Source organism: Eschrichtius robustus, chromosome 14 (genome assembly GCF_028021215.1).
Source record: "Eschrichtius robustus isolate mEscRob2 chromosome 14, mEscRob2.pri, whole genome shotgun sequence".
NCBI lineage: Eukaryota > Metazoa > Chordata > Mammalia > Artiodactyla > Eschrichtiidae > Eschrichtius > Eschrichtius robustus.
The window spans coordinates 11,421,111-11,440,545 of NC_090837.1; the positions used below are offsets into that span (position 1 = coordinate 11,421,111).

The 19,435-nt window shown below is 36.1% G+C and overlaps 2 protein-coding genes across 3 annotated transcripts in view; one reads left to right on the forward strand and one right to left on the reverse strand.

The window, feature by feature from the left end:
* LOC137776169 (uncharacterized) overlaps window positions 1–15,399 on the reverse strand; it is a 35,150-nt gene extending 19,751 nt beyond the window's left edge. Inside the window, exons 1-2 of the mRNA XM_068562419.1 lie at window positions 15,244–15,399; window positions 9,508–9,664 (exon numbers count right to left, since the gene is read on the reverse strand). Coding sequence (XP_068418520.1) covers window positions 9,508–9,664; window positions 15,244–15,399 — 313 coding nt within the window. The remainder of the gene's footprint in view (window positions 1–9,507; window positions 9,665–15,243) is intronic.
* TAOK3 (TAO kinase 3) overlaps window positions 1–19,435 on the forward strand; it is a 179,483-nt gene that overhangs the window by 19,642 nt on the left and 140,406 nt on the right. The gene's annotated exons all lie outside the window — the stretch shown is intronic.

Here is a 19,435-nt window from a genome sequence, read left to right on the forward strand (position 1 = left end):
TTCTCATTGCGGTGGCTTCTCTGGTTGCGGAGCATGGGCTTTAGGCACGCCGGCTTCAATAGTTGTGGCATTCAGGCTCAGTAGTTGTCACTCGCGGGCTCTAGAGCACAGGCTCAGTAGTTGTGGTGCACGGGCTTAGTTGCTCTGTGGCATGTGAGATCTTCCCAGACCAGTGATCAAACCCGTGTCCCCTGCATTGGCAGGCAGATTCTTAACCACTGCGCCCCCAGGGAAGTCCCCCTCCTTTTTAAAAAAATATGTGCCTTCCTTTGTATTGATGCCAAAGAGCAGATAGGACACCCAAATGAGAACTTTTAAAATATAAAATGTTTTATATATGTAAAAGTATGGATATTTGGAAATGTCTAGTTAATGCTTTGGATTTTGTGTTGATGCTTGGTTGTAGATACAGCCAGTAATAACATACTCTTTATTCATTTGTTTATTCAATAAATATTTACTGAGTATCTATTTGTGTCAGACCTTATACTAATGCTGAATAGGACTATGTCTTTTCTTTAACTAATAAGCAAAAAATTAAACTATTTGGCTAACGCAATGCTGTAAAGATCCGTGTGATGCTAGAAAAACAATAGGAAGGGCACTGAATCATCCCCTATCCTGATTACCTGATCTAGTGTCCAAAATATCTATTCTTTATTCCTGGTTATGCTTCGGATTTGTCTCATAAACTTAGACCCATCATTTAAACCTGTTACTCCACAAAATGGAAATAATAATAACAACTGCTGATTATTGAATGCTTGCTAGGTACCAGATATTGCAATATGTGCCTTATATAACAAATATCTCAATGAATCTTGTAACTCCTATTATTGGGTAGGTCTCTCTCACACACACACACGCACGCACACGCACACTTTACAGTACATTGACAGTCAGAGAAGTTATGTGTTTGCTCAAGGTCAGTGGAAGAACCTAGACTGAAACTCATTTCTGTGCCTTTGTTTATAACCGTCATTTCATGCTACTTTTCACTGTGAAGATTAGAATTAAATACGTCTGTGACATACTGTACTACTGGTGCCCACAGGATAATTGCTACAAATTCAGGATGCTATTCATCTACGACAATAAAAGCTGGTTAGATAACGTGCCAGTGATCAAAAGTTGAAATCATGGCCTAGTCAATACAGTTTAGGATTTTTTAAAATTATTTTAAGTATACAAAATAACAATAAGGTTTTTCATTTGTGAAGGACTTTAGAGTTTATTAGTGATTTCACCTTATTTCATGAGTCTCACAACTTTGTGAGGCATTAATTGTTCTCACTTTATAGATGAGACTGTTGAGGCTCAGAAAAGTCAAGTAATGCCCTTAAGATCACACAGCCGGTTAGCGCAGAAATAACTTAAACCTAGATTTCCTGATTCAAAGGTGAGACTTCTTTTCCGTTACACCACAAATCCAAATCAAGTTATTCAGGAGACAAAACTCACAACTATTTTTTTTTTTTTCTAGTTAAGCTAAAATTCACATAACATAAAATCCATCATTTTAAAGTGTACAATTCAGGTTTTTAGTGTATTCACAATGTTGTGCAACCATCACTACTGTCTAATTCCAGAATATTTTCATCACCCCAAGAAAAGAAACCCTCTACCTGTTAGCAGTTACTCTCAATTACCTCCATCCCTTGGCAACCACTAACTTACTTTCTGTCTCTGTGGGTTTGCCAATTCTGGATATTTCATATAAATGGAATCATACAATATACGGCCATTTGTGTCTGGCTTCTCCACTTAGCGTAATGTTTTCAAGGGTCATCCATGTTGTAGCGTATATCAGTACTTATTCCATTTTATGGCTTAATTCTACTCTATTGTGTGGGTATTCCACATTTTGTTTATCCGTTCTTCAGTTGATGGACATTTGAGTTGTTTCCACTATTATGAATAATGCTGCTGTGAACATTCATGTACAAATTTTTGTGTGAACATATGTTTTCAATTCTCTTGAGTATAGGCATAGGAGTAGAATTGCTCATTTTTGTAAAATAATTCAAATGAAAGTGTTTTGAAATGATTTCTTTTAAGTCATTTATTAAGCACCCCCCCCCAACACACACACACAGAGTATTGTTTATTTAGCTTATTTGTTTCCCAGATCTTTTCTTCAGAAATAAGGCAGGGGCAAACTTTATCTCAGATCCTGGAGAAGTAATCTCTATTTTAATCTCTAATTTCAAATGAATATAATCTGCATTGTCTACTATATTCAAGATGCTATGGAGTATTTTTTTTGGAATCTATTTTACTAATGTGTTCTGGAACTGATTTGGGGCCTTTTTTTTTTCTTTTCTTGAGTGATGGTGATAAGAGTATATAAATTAAAATGTGATTGCTGATGCTTCTCATGAACTTTATGTATCTTTGGTCAAGGAAAGATGTTCAAAATAAAAGATCTCCAAATTTTCATTTAAAAAAAAAGACTGTATGGAGGACAAATAAGTAAATAAGATTCCTACTGCTAATCATATGCATATTAATAAATTTCATATGAATTTCATTAATATTTCCTATTAATGAAATTACGAAATGCCCATGTCCTTTAAAAGCGAGGCAGAATGACATCAATGCCACAAAGAAGTTGTTAAGTGCTTTCTACACATTAAGAGTGAAGGGAGGTGGTGTAACTTGGAGATAGAATTTGAGCTGTCTTAAATACTCAGTAGCTTCTTCAGCAGGTGTGGTAGGACATAATCAATGTATTTTTTAGCCCAGTTCAGACATTGTGAATAAAGTATAGAATACTTAGGGATAGTGGCAAATCAAAGGCCCGCGAATCACATACCAAGAGGTTTGAACTTTAAATAGTGGGTGTTGGGGAGCCATTTAAGGTGTTTGATTAGAGACTGATACAATAAGAGCCATTGAAAGATTACTGCTACCAGTAGTTTGTAGAATGCCTTAATGGAAGAAAGAGATTGGGAATGAGAACTAGGACTGGTAATGAGGTTCTAGAACTAGGACAGCCTCAATGGAAAAAAGAAAATCAGCCTGTAAGAGATTCATTGAGGGCGTCCAAAGCTTGGGAGAGAGAGCTGAAAGCATATCAGATAAGTAAGAGAAAGTGTAGAGAGGAGAGAAGAGGCCCAGCACAGATGCTTTGTTAAGAGGTAAGAGAAGGACAAACCAGCAAAGATGGTTGGAAAGGAACTCCTAGAGCAAAGCGCCACACAAACCAAGAAACAAGAGCCTTGTAGGGAGATGCTACATGAAGGTCATGGAAGGATATGACTTGAGAAGAATCCTATTGCGTTTGGAGATGAGGAGATTGGGAGCTAGTGAGTTTGTTTCCCCAGGGTGTCTTCCTGTCAGGGCAAGTTCCCTCTCCTCCCCTCAATAAATGATACCTTGAGCGTATGGTAGGCCAAAAAGTCTGAAGAGCAATGAAAGATTTAAGGAAAATGAGAAAAGTGACTTAATGAAATGAGAAGGTAGTAGGATACAAAATTAAGAGGCCTTTTTTGGGTGGTGTTGGGGAAAGGTGGTTAACCTGAAAAAGGAAGACTGAAGTGGTGAAGAGAAATTTTAAAGTGGGATGGAGGAAAATTGAAGAAGCTTACATTGAATGGCCTCAATGTAGTATTTATAGTATTAATGCTTATTAGTAGTACTAGACTGACTAGTTAAAATTAGAAAATACCTTGAATTTTGTCTTTCATTCCTGTATAAATGTTTTATTCTTTTAGCTGTGTATTGAACATAGCTTTGCCTATGCTTTTAAATAGATTTTTCTCCCCAAAGCATAGCTAGCTATGTGATGTAATAGAATATATAGACTACCAGTTAAGCCTGCTGAGCCCATTATCCCAATAGTTATTCAAGCTGTATATTTTAAGTGCTAATAATAGTTGGAACTCAAGTAAGGTGTTTTGTTTAAAAGTTAGTTCATAATCCTCAGTTTGGATTCTTTTTATATAAATGTTTTATTCTCTCTGAAAGATGCCTAAAACTAATATTATTGTATGTTCCATAGGCTAGAAATTTGTTAGTTCTATTCTACAGTGTAGCAGGCACTGTGGAGACATTTTAATCTGCACAGTTATTTTTTTAGTTAAAAGTAATAATGATGAATTTATATCACTCTAAAATTATAAGTTCCCTGTTACAAGATGTTGTAGAATCAGTTCCTTATTAATCCTGAAGTTCGGAGCTCCCAGCAAGAAGACGTGTTGTTAAATGAATAGATATGGAAGCTAAGATCTCCTTTATTCCCTTTAACTTTTTCTCCTTTTTCACACAATATGGTGGGAAGTCCTTGACCCAATATAGCTCTTCTATAAATTTTAACAACTATATAAGTTATACATGCTTTTTATGTTAATAAATAGAAAATACAGATGAGTAATTAGAAGAAAATAAAACTTACCTCCTATACCCAAATATTTTTTTACATATAACCTCCCAGACTTTTTTTCAGTTATTTAAAAATAGTAATTAAGAAGGTTATATTGTATGTATTGTTTTATAAGCTGCTTTTTAAAAACTTTAACAGTATATCACTATACCATATCAACAAATATTCATCTTTCTAAGTCTGAATATACTACTTCTACATCATTTTCAAGCCAGCCTTATCACGTGGATATTCAAGGTGCGTTTTGATTTTTTTTTTTAGGTGTTTTTTTTTTTTTTTTTAGTTTTTATTCTTACAAATTGTTCTGAATAGTTCCTTAGTTATTCTGTCTTCAGTACAACTTTAGGTTTCTTTCCAATCATAGGAGATTCTATGGCAGATAGATGATAAGAACTTGCTTTCCAAAACATGGTTTAATTTTTTTTTTTTTCAAATAAGAAGAGTGAATAGCATTGTTATATTGTATGCCTCAACCAAGCCTCCCATTGTTTAAGAATATGTTCCCCATTTTCTCCATACACCAGAAGCATAAGCTAGTAGTGTTCTGACAGTTCTATCAACCAACAAGGGCTTAAAGGGATGCATACTTATCTCCTTAAACACATGGCTCTTTCCTTGGCCTTTATCTGTTCCAGAGGAACTCTAGCTCCCCTTCTTCCCTTAGACTATCACCAGCCTTCCTTCCTCTTATATTCCTGCCTATTATGGATCTTGTTTTCAAGTTTTACATTTAAACCTCTTGGTTATGAGTCCTTTAAGATCATCATTAAGAGGGGAGAGAATTTGGATTTGTCCAAAGTAATCAATTACTGCAATCATTTGATTGTATTGTAAAGGCTATGTTTCAGCCTCCTTAATTTAATCTATTCTATTTTGTATTATTTTAAAATTTTTTCCTGATCTGACCCTAAAAAATAGATGTCTTTATTTTCATCTTACTAAAAATTTTACTTCAAATTTATATCACTATAGTAAACCTGAATACAAGTTTAGAAGCTGCTTTCAAAAAGTAGATATGATCCAGTAGGCTTGCTTTTTAACATTGTATTTAATGACTAGGTGATTGAGTAGACTAAGCTTACAAAATTTAAGTGATCCTTAACTGGCTAGTATCTTAGAAAAACAAATTGAATTCTAATTATCCCTGACAAGGTGAAGGGGTGCATGGGTATTAACAAGAGGACGTTAAGTAGAGGACATATACTGAGTGATTCATAAAATGAAGTATAAATACAGCATGGGGCTCCAGACTCTGAAAAATCATGACAGAACTAAATAGTGTTAACTATGGGAAAGCAAACTATTATTATCATTTTAAAAACCATAATACTATTAACAATGTTATTAATAGTATTACTAACTGATCATTTTGCAGTTAAGAAAGAGCCTTATTAATTAATTTATTTTTGACTAAACTTTCTGTAGTTTCTTTTTCTTTTCTTTTCTTTTTTTTTTTTTTGTAGTTTCTAATATGCATTAACAGAGCAGGAAAAGAGAAGAGAGAGGGAGAGAGGGGGAGAGGGCGCGTGGGGGGGGTGGGTGGGAGGGAGAGACGCACTCAAGTGTTAAACAGGACTGTGGGATCAGAAAGTTGTAATTGCCATATATCTTTCATATTATTGAACATATTGTAAAGTGATAGTGCTGATAGCACATTTCTTAGATGAGATTTCCATCATTGTCAAAATGTGAATAGGTTTTTTTTTTTGGTTTTTTTATTTTATTTATTTATTTTTGGCTGCGTTGGGTCTTCATTGCTGCGCACAGGCTTTCTCTAGTTGCAGTGAGCCAGGGCTACTCTTCATTGCGGTGCGTGGGCTTCTCATTGCGGTGGCTTCTCTTGTTGTGGAGCGTGGGCTCTAGGTGCTCAGGCTTCATTAGTTGTGGCTCACGGGCTCAGTAGCTGTGGCTCGCGGGCTCTAGAGCGCAGGCTCAGTAGTCGTGGCACACTGGCTTAGTTGCTCCGCGGCATGTGGGATCTTCGCGGACCAGGGCTCGAACCCGTGTCCCCTGCATTGGCAGGCGGATCCTTAAGCACTGCGCCACCAGGGAAGTCCTGGCAGGTGGATTCTTAACCACTGCACCACCAGGGAAGCCCTGCGAATAGGTGTTGTTGATGTGAGCACTGCTTCTCCCTTGTGAGGCAGGTAAGATGGATGGTTGGGTTAGAATGTGGTATTCGTCTGTTCTGTACATTAACAGAGATTTACACCTGCACTTTTATATAATAACTGAACAAATCAACTCTATAATTGCCTTACCTGAATCTAGTGGATTATATTTGCTGTGACACCTGCATTTACTTTGTTTTAAAAGAATCAAGAGCTTGAATTTTGCATTTTGTTGAGTCAGAAAAAATTTTTGGAACATACAGAGGATAAAGTGCAATTAGTACATGAGGGACTCTGGGGGAAAATGAGTGACGTCAGTGTAAACAATAAAAATAAACAGGATTAGAAGTCAGTTCATTGTCAACGTTCTAAATTTGCGAAGTCCATACAAGATTTTTTTTATGTTGTAGAACTTGGAACAGTTAAGTTCTTGGGAATTTTTACAAGATGCTCTGAGTTTAAAACATTAAATCTCAAATTTTCCCATCTCTAAATTACTCTCTTTAAGCACTTCTTTTAAACCAGGTGTATTAGTGGTTGAATTTGGTATCATTCTGACACTTTATTTTGCAGTTTGCTAATGCTCCTAATGCAGTTCTCTGCACATATCAAGCACTCACTAAGTATTGTTAATTATTTTACTGGGCATTTTAAGCCCTAGGCTTAATGCAAAGTGTCACATACATGGAGTGCACTGAGACTCCTGAATTTCAGTAACAAATTTTGCTTTTGATTAATAAATTTACTCCATAGTGAACTGCTGTCTAGAATTTACCAATGAATGTGGAAGGGACCACCGTATACTTTTTTTTGAACCTAAGAATTACCATTAGAACTTGATATGCAAACTTCAGAAGACCTAGTAATTTCTAATTACAGTATCTCACAACCATCAAATATTTTATATTACATTTTTTATTGATTGACATAAACTTGTATATGTCAATTATTGATTGACATATACAAGTTTATGACTCTTTGTTATATTATTATCTGAGTAAAGAGTCTGGCATTCACCATGTTGACTTCCGTAGACTTCTGCTGATGATAAGTTGCTAACCTTTATTATTTCAAATCTTGAACTAAATGTGTTTCTTTCTTACTTGTGTAACAAGATCTCTTCAATATGGAGAAAATATTAACTTTACCGAGCCTTATAAAAGGATAAACCCCGAAGTCATTTCATGTTGTGCTAATAAAACTTTTACTGATTATATTTACATAGCACTGTCTGTTAACAAATTAGAACATAGTCTGTAATTGTCAGCAGATTGATTTCTCATGCTAGCTTTCTCACTGGGAAACAATATTATAATAATATCAAAGCTGCCTACTCTCTGAGATGAGGAAGCCACATGATCCCTCCAAACTCTGAAGTCCTGTGTTTTCAAGCTAATTTCAAATGAAGGAGGAAGTATTTGGCCAAAGTAAAACAGGGCAAATATTAAAACACACAAGTGAAAGATTACAGAAGAGTTTTGTTAGCATGGTTTAATGGACTTCCTTGTTAAAAATCTTATTAAAATCATTATTATGGGCAGTTTTGTACTTAAAAGTGACCGAAAAACAAAGCGTTTTTAAAACAGGCAAAAATGAAATCAACCCTCCCCCAACCCCAGCTTTTTTTTTTCAAGTTTGCTTAGTTTGACCATGTGCCCATGTATTTGTAGCACACATATCAACATTGTCCTGCCTGTGTGACTTAATCTGGTTATGCACTCATTTTATATTAGATTTTGTTATTTAAATTCATTAAAACTTCTAAGTTTAATTTTTTAAGTTTAATTTTTAAAACATATTGAATTATTGCCATTAAAATAAAATTTTGACAGATCAATTAACCACAATATTTGGACCTGAACTTTGACTCGTATAGAAGACAATAGAACAAAAAAAAAAATTATGAGGCAATCTGGGAACTTTGAAAATTTGAACTTATCTTTGATGACATTAAAATTGATTGTTAAATTTTAGGTATACTAATGGTATAGTTGCTATGTTTTTGAAAATAGTTCTTTCAGAGATACAGTCTGAACTGCTTACGGATGAAATGGTCTATCTAGGACATGTTTTAAAGTAATGGAAGGTGGACAGTGGGTTGATAATTTAAAACTGGGCCTGAGGTGGTTCATTATACTGTTTCGTCAACTTTTCTTTATGTGTTACTTTTTCTAGAATAAAAAAAAAAATCAAAAAATAGCATTTAATACCCATCTGTGAGGTTTTATATACAAAACTATTTAAATGTCTTTATTCCTTGTAAAAGAAAGAAAAGCGTTACCTACCTCTAAATTCCACAGCTTGCCATTCTCTTCTTACAGTCCACGTTCCTCTCTTTGCTGTTAGAACAGAGCTGTTAAAGTTGTCACATGATAGAAAAAGAAAGCAAGGGGGATAAAGTCACTTCATTGTGCCCTGAGGGAAGTATATTTAACCCCTTTGCTCTTCCCTCTCCAACCTGGCAGAGGTTTTTTTTGGGGGGGACAGGGGTGGTTCAGCCACGTTATTATCACATTAGAGAGATGCCATTCAATTGTATTTACATTTTATCATGAACAAATACATGTATATGTGCACAGAAATGTGTGGAAAGTACTTATAGTTATTCTCCATATTCAGATTTGTAATTCTCTCCAAAGATCAATATTTTATTTACTGAAGCTCTAACTTGTTGCTAAAATAGTCATTTTGTGTTTTAAGAGAAGTGTAGTTCCTTAATAGCATGAACACAGCATGTGGAAATGGTCATTTTTGAGGTCAAAATATTAATAAATGGACCACCAACATGTGAAATTTTGTGAAGTATAAAAAATAGTTTATTATTTCAAATTTTTAAAAATTGTTAAAAGGGAAATTTCAAATTAAAAACTAAAACAGCATGCTTCTATTGGAAGAATCTGCAGAAAAGAGCAACTTAATAAATGTCTCTACAGCCCCATGATATGATTCATTACACAGATTTAAAGATAACAATGTTATAAACCATTCAGGCCAGTAGTTATGAACACTCACCTTCCACGAATGCAGAACTTTGGAGGATGGAGTTTTCTGGAGAATTGGTTATGAAGAATTGAGAATTTTCGTTCACTTTAAGCCCTTGTCTTGGTTTCTCACCTTCTCTCTGTCCTCCTTGCTGTGCATCCTCCTCACTGCCGTCAGAGTTAACTTTCTAAAAGGCAGATCTGATCATCATTTGCTGGCTTCAAAAACTCTAGTGTCACCACACTGTTCGTACAAAAGCCCAACTTGCCTTAGTGTCGAATCCACAGTCAGACTTCTAGCCTCACCCTCTGCCTCCCTCAGTAGAGAACTATAAACTCAAGCACAACAAACTCTTTGCTGGTCCCAGGGAATCCCATGCTTTTCTTACACCACTGTGCTTTTGAATGCTCCGTTCCCTCTGCTTGGAATGGTTTTTCTCCTCTTCCCCCATCTCATCTTGTAAGACTGGCCTGAAAGATCACATCTCTGAAGCCTTCCCCCAGGCCCCCTAGACAATGCTAGTGATTCCCTCCTCTGCTTTCATAAGCACTTTTCATCACGTCACTATTTTTTGTACTGTATTTTAACTATTTGGTGGTGTTTACCACCTTTTCTATTGATTGTTTCATTTGTTCAATCATTCATTCATTTATCAGGTATCAGTTGAATAGTTATTATATTCCGGACACTGTTTTGGCACTGGAGATGGAGTGGTAATTAACAGTCAGTCTCTGCCCTCTGCTAGTGGAAGACACATACGTAAAAAAAAAAAAATCACAAAAACATTTATATAATTACAATTGTGACGTCAGTGAAGGTGGGATCTCAATACCTCTTCGTAGATTGCCCACCCTCTTTCTCCCCATTTCCACTCCATCAGCACTTAAGCTAATGCCTCACACATGTGAGCAACTCAATAAATGCTTTAAAAAGTGAATGATGAATATACAACTGTACATGAACTACATGGAACTTTTAAATTGAACTTTATCTTGAGATTTTGTAGATTCATACAGAGTTGTAAGAAATAGTATAGATATCTCACATACCCTGTACTTAGTTTTCCCCAATGATAACGTCTTAAAAAACTGTAGTATAATATCACAACTAGGACATTGATATTGTTCAGATTTCCCCCAGTTTTATTGCAACTCCTCTGTGTGTGTGTGTGTGTGTGTGTGTATTTAGATCTATGCAATTACTCACATGTGTAGGTCTGTGTATCTACCACCACAATTGAGATAAAAAAGAGTTCCATCACCACACCTGCTCCCATCCCCTTCTCCCCACCCTCTATCCTTAACCCCTGGCAACCACTAATCTGTTCTGCATTTCTATAATTTTGTCCCTTCAAGAAAGTTATACAAATGGAATCATACAGTGTGTAATCTTTGGGGATTGGCTTTTTTTTTAAAAAAAATTCAATATAGTTCTCTGGGGATTCTTTCAAGTTGTTGCATGTATCAGTAGTTCATTCCTCTTTATTGCTAAGTATTCCATGGTGTGGATGTACTACAGCTTGTTTAATCATTTATCCATTGAACAACATCTGAGTTGCTTCCAGTTTTTGGCTATTACAAATAATGGCTGCTATGAACATTTGTGTATAGGTTTTTATGTGAACATATTTTTCCACTTCTCTGGGATAAATGCCCAGAAATGCAATTGCTGGGTCATGTGATAATTGCATGTTTAGTGTTATAAGAAAATGCTACACTGTTTTCCAGAGAGCTGTACCATTTTATATATAGGAAAACAATGTAGGAGAGATCCAGCCTCTGGTTATGTCACTATTTTTTATTTTAGCCATGCTGATAGATATATAGTTTATCTCATTGTGGTTTTAATTTGCACTTCCCTAATGGCTAATGAAGTTGAACATCTTTTCATGTACTTATTTGCCATTTGTATATCTTCTTTAGTGAAATTACTGTTTGTCTTTGACCATTTTCTAATGAGATTGTTTTGCTTTTTTTTTTTTTTTTTTTTTTTTTTACTGTTGAGTTTTGAGAGTTCTTGATATATTCTACCTACTAGTCAGATATGTGGTTTGCAAATATTTTCTCTGTATCTTGTCTTTTCATCCTTTTAATTGAGTCTTTTGCAGAGCAGAGGTTTTAAATTTTGTTTAAGTACAGTTTATCAATTTTTCCTTCCATGGATCATGCTTTTGGTGTCAAGTCTAAGAACTCTTTGCTTATGACTAGATCCCAAAGATTTTCTCCTGTGCTTTTCTCCTAAACATTTTATGGTTTTATGTTTACATTTAAGTCCGTAATCCATTTTGAGTTAATTTTTGTATAAGGTATGAAGTTTAGGTCAAGGTTTGTTTTTAGCCTGTGGATCTCCAGTCACTCCAGCAGCATTTGTTGAAAGGGTATCCTTCCTCCATTGAATTACTCTTGCATTTTGTCAAAAATCGGTTGGGGGGCTTCCCTGGTGGCGCAGTGGTTGAGAGTCCGCCTGCCAGTGCAGGGGACACGGGTTCAATCCCTGGTCCGGGAGGATCCCACATGCCACGGAGCAACTAAGCCCCTGCACCACGGCTACTGGGCCTGCGCTCTAGAGCCGGCGAGCCGCAATTACTGAAGCCTGCGCACCAGGACTGCCGAAGACCGCGCCCCTGGAGCCGGTGCTCGGCCACAAGAGAAGCCACCGCAGTGAGAAGCACGTGCACCGAAACGAAGAGTAGACCCCGCTGTCTGCAACTGGAGAACGCCTGTGCACAGCAACGAAGACCCAATGCAGCCAAAAATAAATAAATAAATAACAAAACAAAACAAAACAAAAAATCAGTTGGGCCTATTTTGTGTGTGTCTATTTCTGGATGTTCTGTTCTGCTCAATTGATCTTTGTGTGTGTCTCTCTCTCCACCAGCACCAAACTGTCTTGATTATTGTAGCTGTTTTCTAAGCCCCAGTATCAGGTAAAGTGATTTGTTCTTTTTCAAGATTGTTTAGCTCTTCTAGCTCTTTTGCCTTTCCATATAAATTTAGAAGTTTTGCTATGTCTATAAAAAACCTTGCTGGGATTTTGCATTAAAACTATTAATCAGTATGGAGAGAATTGACATCTTTTCTATATTGAGTTTTCTGACCCTTGAACATGGTATGTCTCTTTATTTACTTAAATCTTTGATTTTTTTTCATCAGCAGTTTGTAATTATCAGCATGCGGATTATGTACATGTTTTTTAAGTTTATACCTAAGTATTTAATTTTCTATGGAGTGATTGTAAATGATACTGTTTTTAATGTCAGTATCTGCATGCATGTTTATTGTTCGTATATAGAAATGACTGATTTTTTTTGGACTGCTCTCAAATCTTTATGACCTTGCTCAACTCACTTATTAGTTCTAGTGTTTTTGTAGATTCCTTGGTATTTTCTATGTAGACAATCAGATTTCTGCAAGTAGTGACCATTTTATTTCTTTCCAATCTGTATGTCTTTTTCTTTTTCTTGCCTAATTGTCCTGGCTAGAATTTCCATACAGTGTTGAATAGAAGTGGCAAGAAAGGACATCCTTGTCTTGTTGCTGATCTTATAGAGAAGCCATCATCTTTCACCATTAAGTATGATATTTTCTTTTGTTTGTTTGTTTTTTGGTGGATGCTCTTTATCAAGTTGAGGTAGTTCTCTGTTCCTAACTTGCTAAGAATTTTTATCATAAATGAGTGTTGGATTATGTCAGCTTTTTCTGCATCAATTGATATGATTATATGATTTTTCTTCTTTAGCCTGTTGATGAGGTAGATTACATTAAAATGTTGAACCACCCTTTCATACCTTAAATAAATCTTTCTTGGTTATGGTGTATAATTATTTTTTATACATTGTTAGACTCAATTTGCTAATATTTTGTTGAGGATTTTTCTGTCTAATTTTTAATTTTACTGATTATCTTTTTAAAAATCAGCTTTAAATTTCATTGATTTTGCTTATTTTTTTCCTTCTTTTCAATTTCTTAGATTGCTGCTCTTACTTTATTATTTCCTCCCTTCTGCTTACTTTGGGTTTATGTTGCTGATCTTTTTCTTGGTTCTTAAATTCTTTAGAAACTTGTATTATTAATTCAAGACCTTTCCTTTTTCCTAATATAAGCACTTAGTACCATAAATTTCCCTCTCAGCACTGCTTTAGTTGCATCCCACTATTTGATATGCTGTATTTTCATTTTCATTCAGGTCTGTGTATTTTTTATTTCCTTTGAGACTAGCTCTTTAACCCACGCAGTGTTCAGAAATGTATTGTTTAATTTCCAATTTAAGGATTTCCTTGTTCTATTATTGATTTCTAGTTTGATTCCATGGTGGTCAGAAAACATAGTCTGCATGGTTTTTAGTTTTTTTAGATTTGTTGAAGTTTGTTTTTTGTCCCAGGATATGGCGAATGTTCCATGGGCACTTGAGAAGAATGTGTATCCTGCTATTGTTGGGTTGAGTATTCTATACATTGTCAATTAGATCATATTGGTTGATGGTATTCTTCAATTCTTTTATATCTTTACTAATTTTCTGTTTAGTAGTTCTATCAGTTACTGAGAGTGGTGTGTTAAAACCACAAACTATAACTGTAGGCCTGTCTATATCTCCTTTTAGCGCTATCAGGGTTTTTTTTGATTGTTTGTTTTTGATTTTTATTTATTTATTTATTTATTTGGTCACACCAGGTCTTAGTTGCGGCACATGGGTTCCTTAGTTGCAGCAGGCAGCCTCCTTAGTTGCAGCTTGCCGGCTCCTTAGCTGTAGCATGAGAACTCTTAGTTGCAGCATGCATGTGGGATCTAGTTCCCTGACCAGGGATCGAACCCGGGCCCTGTGCATTGGGAGCTCGAAGTCTTAACCACCGCACCACCAGGGAAGTCCCTCTATCGGGGTTTTGTTGTTGTTGTTGTTTTAATATATATATTTTTTAAAGCTGTTGTTTGGTGCATGCACAGTTAGGATTGCTATATCTTCTTGGTAGATTGATCCTTTTATCACTATGTAATGTTCCTCTTTGTCCTTAATAATTTTCTTTTCTCTGAAGTCTATCTGATAGTAATATAGCTACTCCCCACTTTTTGATGCAAGTTAGCACAATATATCTTTTTCCATGCTTCTACTTTCATCCTACCTATGATATTATATTTGAACTCAGTTTCTTAACAATCATCATATTGTTTGTTTATGTATTTTTATCCATTCTGTTAGTGTCTGTCTTTTATGATGTCTGCTTTAAAATCTTGTTAGTTCCAATTTCTGATTCATCTTAGTATTGACATCAGTTGATTGTCTTTTCTCATCAAGTTGTGGTTTTCCTGGGTCTTGGTATGACAAAGCAACACAAAAGTTCTTGACTTTTTTATTGTGTGCTAACATCGTGGATATTATTTTTTCAGCTACTGATCCTATTTATTTATTTATTTTAATTTTTATTACTACTGATCCTATTTAATAAATCTTCTGTTTTACCAGGCATTTGCCCTGTTTAGGTTTAGCATGTAGGTTCTGCCCTACTTTTGTGGTTGGTAGCTTCAGTGACAATTGTTGAGTCTTCTTTTCAATGCAACTTTGGTCTACTTCCTTCTTCTGGCTTTGCTTGAGCTCCGCACTGGATCCCTGGTGGTGCCACCTATGAGCATGAATGGCACTTCCCTGGGCCTCCCTGGCTTATCATTGTTATTAGGTAGGGGTGTGAGATGCTGAATGCCAGGATGGAGAGCATTTCCCCTAGTATTTCCACTCTGCCGCTGATGGTGCTCCTGGGAGAACAGAGTACCTAACGGGGTCGCTTTCTGCTGCTGATGGAGGGCCAGGAGCCAAGGGTTCTGGGTGGCCTCTGCCACTGGGTGGAAAGCAGGAGACTTCGGGCCTGGTTCCTGTTGTGGGACAAGAATGCTTGGGTTCTGCTGTTGCGGGAGGGATGTAGACCTCTCCCATGCACGGTCTGGGATATAAGGGAGTAAAACAAAACCCCAGGGAACTCATCAACATGTTCTTCAGATTCTGAGGTCACTGCCTCCTTCTTTCTACCCTTCTGAGCCCTTTAGGGTTATCTGTTGAATTATTGACAGGTTGTGTAGTTGTACTGAGCGGGGAGGAACAGGGAGAACTGAGCCATCTCGTCCCAAACCAGAAACCTACATGGATTTTTTTTTTTTTTTTTTTTTTTTAAATTTTGAAATCCTGAGGTTTTTTTGTTTTATTTATTTATTTATTTTTGGCTGCATTGGGTCTTCGTTGCTGTGTGTGGGCTTTCTCTAGTCGTGGCGAGCGGGGGCTACTCTTCGTTGTGGTGCGCGGGCTTCTCATTGCGGTGGCTTCTCTTGTTGCGGAGCGCGGGCTCTAGGCACGCGGGCTTCAGTAGTTGTGGCTCGCGGGCTCTAGATCGCAGGCTCAGTAGTTGTGGCGCCCGGGCTTAGTTGCCCCGCGGCATGTGGGATCTTCCCAGACCAGGGCTCGAACCCGTGTCCCCTGCATTGGCAGGAGAATTCTTAACCACTGCGCCACGAGGAAAGTCCCCCTACGTGGGTTTTTAAAGAGAAATGTTATACAACTAACACTAAAGCAATACTGAACATACTGAATTTCTTTTTCTTTTTCTTTTTTTTAAACATTTATTTATTTATTTATTTGGCCATGCCCAGTCTGAGTGTGGCACGCGAGATCTTCGTTACAGCATGCGGGATCTTTAGTTGTGGCATGTGAACTCTTAGTTGTGATATGTGGGATCTAGTTGCCTGACCAGGGATCAAACCCAGGCCCCCTGCATTGGGAGGGCAGAGTCTTAGCCACTGGACCACCAGGGAAGTCCCCATACTGAATTTCTGATAATCTATCTGTTGCTTCAGGATTTTGTGTGCTTCTGGGTCACCGTTATGAAAATCTGTTAACCAAAAGAACTTTATTAAAATAAACTCATACAATGGAAAATTTAAAGCATAGATTTTTATTTTTTCCAAACAGTGTAGAAAATGGTATGTTTACCAAACCCATTTTTTCTTATCCTAAGATAACCACAATTTCCCAGTTTTTGTTATAACAAACCTGAGGTTCTTCAAGCCTCTAAATTCTTTCTCTTTAAGCTGAGCTGGAGCAGGCTGACCAGCATGGTGAATGTGAAGGAAATCTGAGATGCTCCCAGGTCCTTCAGAGGCATGGACCCCCTGAACATCATTTTTAATACATAGTATAGAGTAGGAGCTTTGGTTGAATTTGTGATGGTTAAGTGACATAAATCTGTAAGTCTGTAATGTGGTTACTTAGTATTTGCCTCCATTCTATAAAAGTAGAATTAATTTTTTTTAAATTTGGTTTTGGGTTTTCTAGTTGTGGATTAGGACAAATGAGAATTTAGACTACTTTTAAATGATTTCAAAAGTTCAATTTAAATAAAGAAACTGATTACATGATCTAATTCTACCACCTACCCACACCATTGTGTAATAGACTATGCATGCAGTTCTCTTTATGGAAAATTATATCATCAAGCAGTGGGGAATGACTAACTGACTTAATGACAGGACAAGAGCATAGTTTCTTTCTGTGTATCTTAAGGAAGAAATGCAGCAAAAAAATTGTTTAATCAAGACAGTTGATTATTTTTATTATTATTACACAGTTATTCTTATCTAACTGTAGCCTTATACTAAAAAAGAAGTATAAAATATGTAGGTGCTACTGAGATGTCAGTTGGCCTACAAATAGAGGAGAAAGTTTTCTGTATTGGTACTTTTAAGAGGTGATTAATTTATTAAAAAAAAAAAAAAGTGGACCAGAGAAGAGTATCTTAGAAAGATAGCTTTGTTTATAACCAAAGTATGAGAAAATAAAGTCATATAATAGAAACTGAAGGCTGGATAGTGGGGGAGTGGGGGGACAGCTGGGTAACAAGAAAATCCATAAGGAAAGATTATCTTTAGTTTCAGAAAAATAAACAACTAGTATAAACACTAGAGATTCCTCCTCATTTTCTATCCTATTCATAGGTATCATAGGTGTTAAAAATAAATTTATTTGTAATGTGATAATAATCATACTTTACCTTTATAGGTTTCAAAATGCTTTTACTTACTAATGGTAGATTATATTTTATAGCAGTTTCTAAGGCACCTTTACATATATTATTTTATTTGATCCATGAGACCATCATAAGGTCACATATTATTATCCTCATTTTAGTTAAACAACTGGCCCAAAGTCACAGGGCTAGCAAATGGTGCACCAGGGACAGAACCTATCTTTCAGGTTCCTAATTTAGGATGGTAGAATCATTTTCTGGGACCCCATCCCCTCTACTTCTTACATCAATTCCCTCTCTACATCAATTCAATAATCAAAGATTAAACAGTATAGACTTCCTTCTAAAAGAAATGGACTTGAATTCCAAGTTAACATTTCTATTCTGTAGTAATTACTCCCTCTTAAAAAATACTAATCATATATATGTAAGTTTGAAGAAATTCCCCCCAACATAAAATGAGACCATAGACTTGTGTGTGCCATATCTAGAGTTTTGTATTGCTTCTTTGTCTGTTGATTGTTTTTAGTAGGTGGCAGTTAGGCATAGATGTGAGAAACTCCATAGTCTTGTTCTTCACACCAAAGGAAACAGATGTCTAACATTTTCACAAGGTCTAGGGCAGTTTCAGACTTATGAACCTCCTAAAGATAAATGAGAACTGTCAAACTGAAGGATCGTTGTTCACCGAGATTGCCCTCTGTACCTTTCTACCCATTTCTGGCTTTCTTCCTCCCTTTTTCCCTTCTTTTTCTTTTTCTTTTTCCTTTTTCTTCTTTTTTTCCCCTCTTTCCCTCTTTTCCTTTTTGGCCTCTTTTCTCTCTCGGTTTCTTTTTCATGTCTTTTTATCATCAGCCAACACACTTAAAGTTTAATTGGCAACTGCCTTCTTTTGTAATCCAAAGGGGCTTCTGTGCAGTATACTTCCTCTTTGTGAGGGTTTCCTCTTTGCCCTACTATCAACTGGAGCCAGATATACACAGACATGGTATCTTAACTATCTGGAGAATGCCTAGGGCCTGAGTTATGATAATGGAGTTTCGGTCAAGAATTTGAACACTACCTAAAAATACACAAAGCTGCTTTGCCATTTTTTAAAAATTCATTTAGAAGCGGGATTGCTTTTTCGACCACCAATAGATAGATTTATACTGGCATGTATAAATATACATCTAGCTATTCTTTGCAGACAAGAGAAGTGGATAAAGACTTATCAGACTTCACTATGCTAATATAACTTGAAATAATTTCATTTTTAGGCTTGAATATATCTTTACATTTATTTTCTCAACTGTCATTTTGACTTTTTATAGTGAGGGTTTTGTTTTGTCTTGTTTCTCATTCTAACTTCTCTAGATATAAATAATTTTTCTGTGGAAAAAAGAGACAGGAAATGAAAGTTCAGATTTTAAGACTTTTGTCATTTTATAGAAAGTACACATCATTGAACCCCTAGTATATTTCCCCCTAAATATTGAAGATATCCAAATATTTTTCAGTGTCTTGTTAACAGAGTTCTAATTTAATGGCAAAGGTTGATAGTGTATTGTCATTCTTCAGTCATTATCTTATGAGAATTAAAAGGCAAATAACCTATGCTTTGCTTTATGTTTCTGGTCAGTCACATACCAGAGTTCCATGTTTAAGTCATAGCAGAAGTGGCTTTACATAACCATTTAATGCAAATGCTGATTAAGTTTTTACCAGTATCATGTCAGAGAAGTCAGCTGGTATCCATATACAAAATATCAGAATAGAGGGGATATTTGTTTTCCATGTCCTTTGGTTTTTATTTAGCTCTGCTACTCCCATTTTAAAAATTCAGGGGACTTCCCTGGCAGTCCAGTGGTTAAGACTCCGTGCTTCCACTGCAGGGGGCACAGGTTTGATCCTTGGTTGGGGAACTAAGAACCCACATGCCGAGCGGTGCAGTCAAAAATTAAATTAAATTCAATT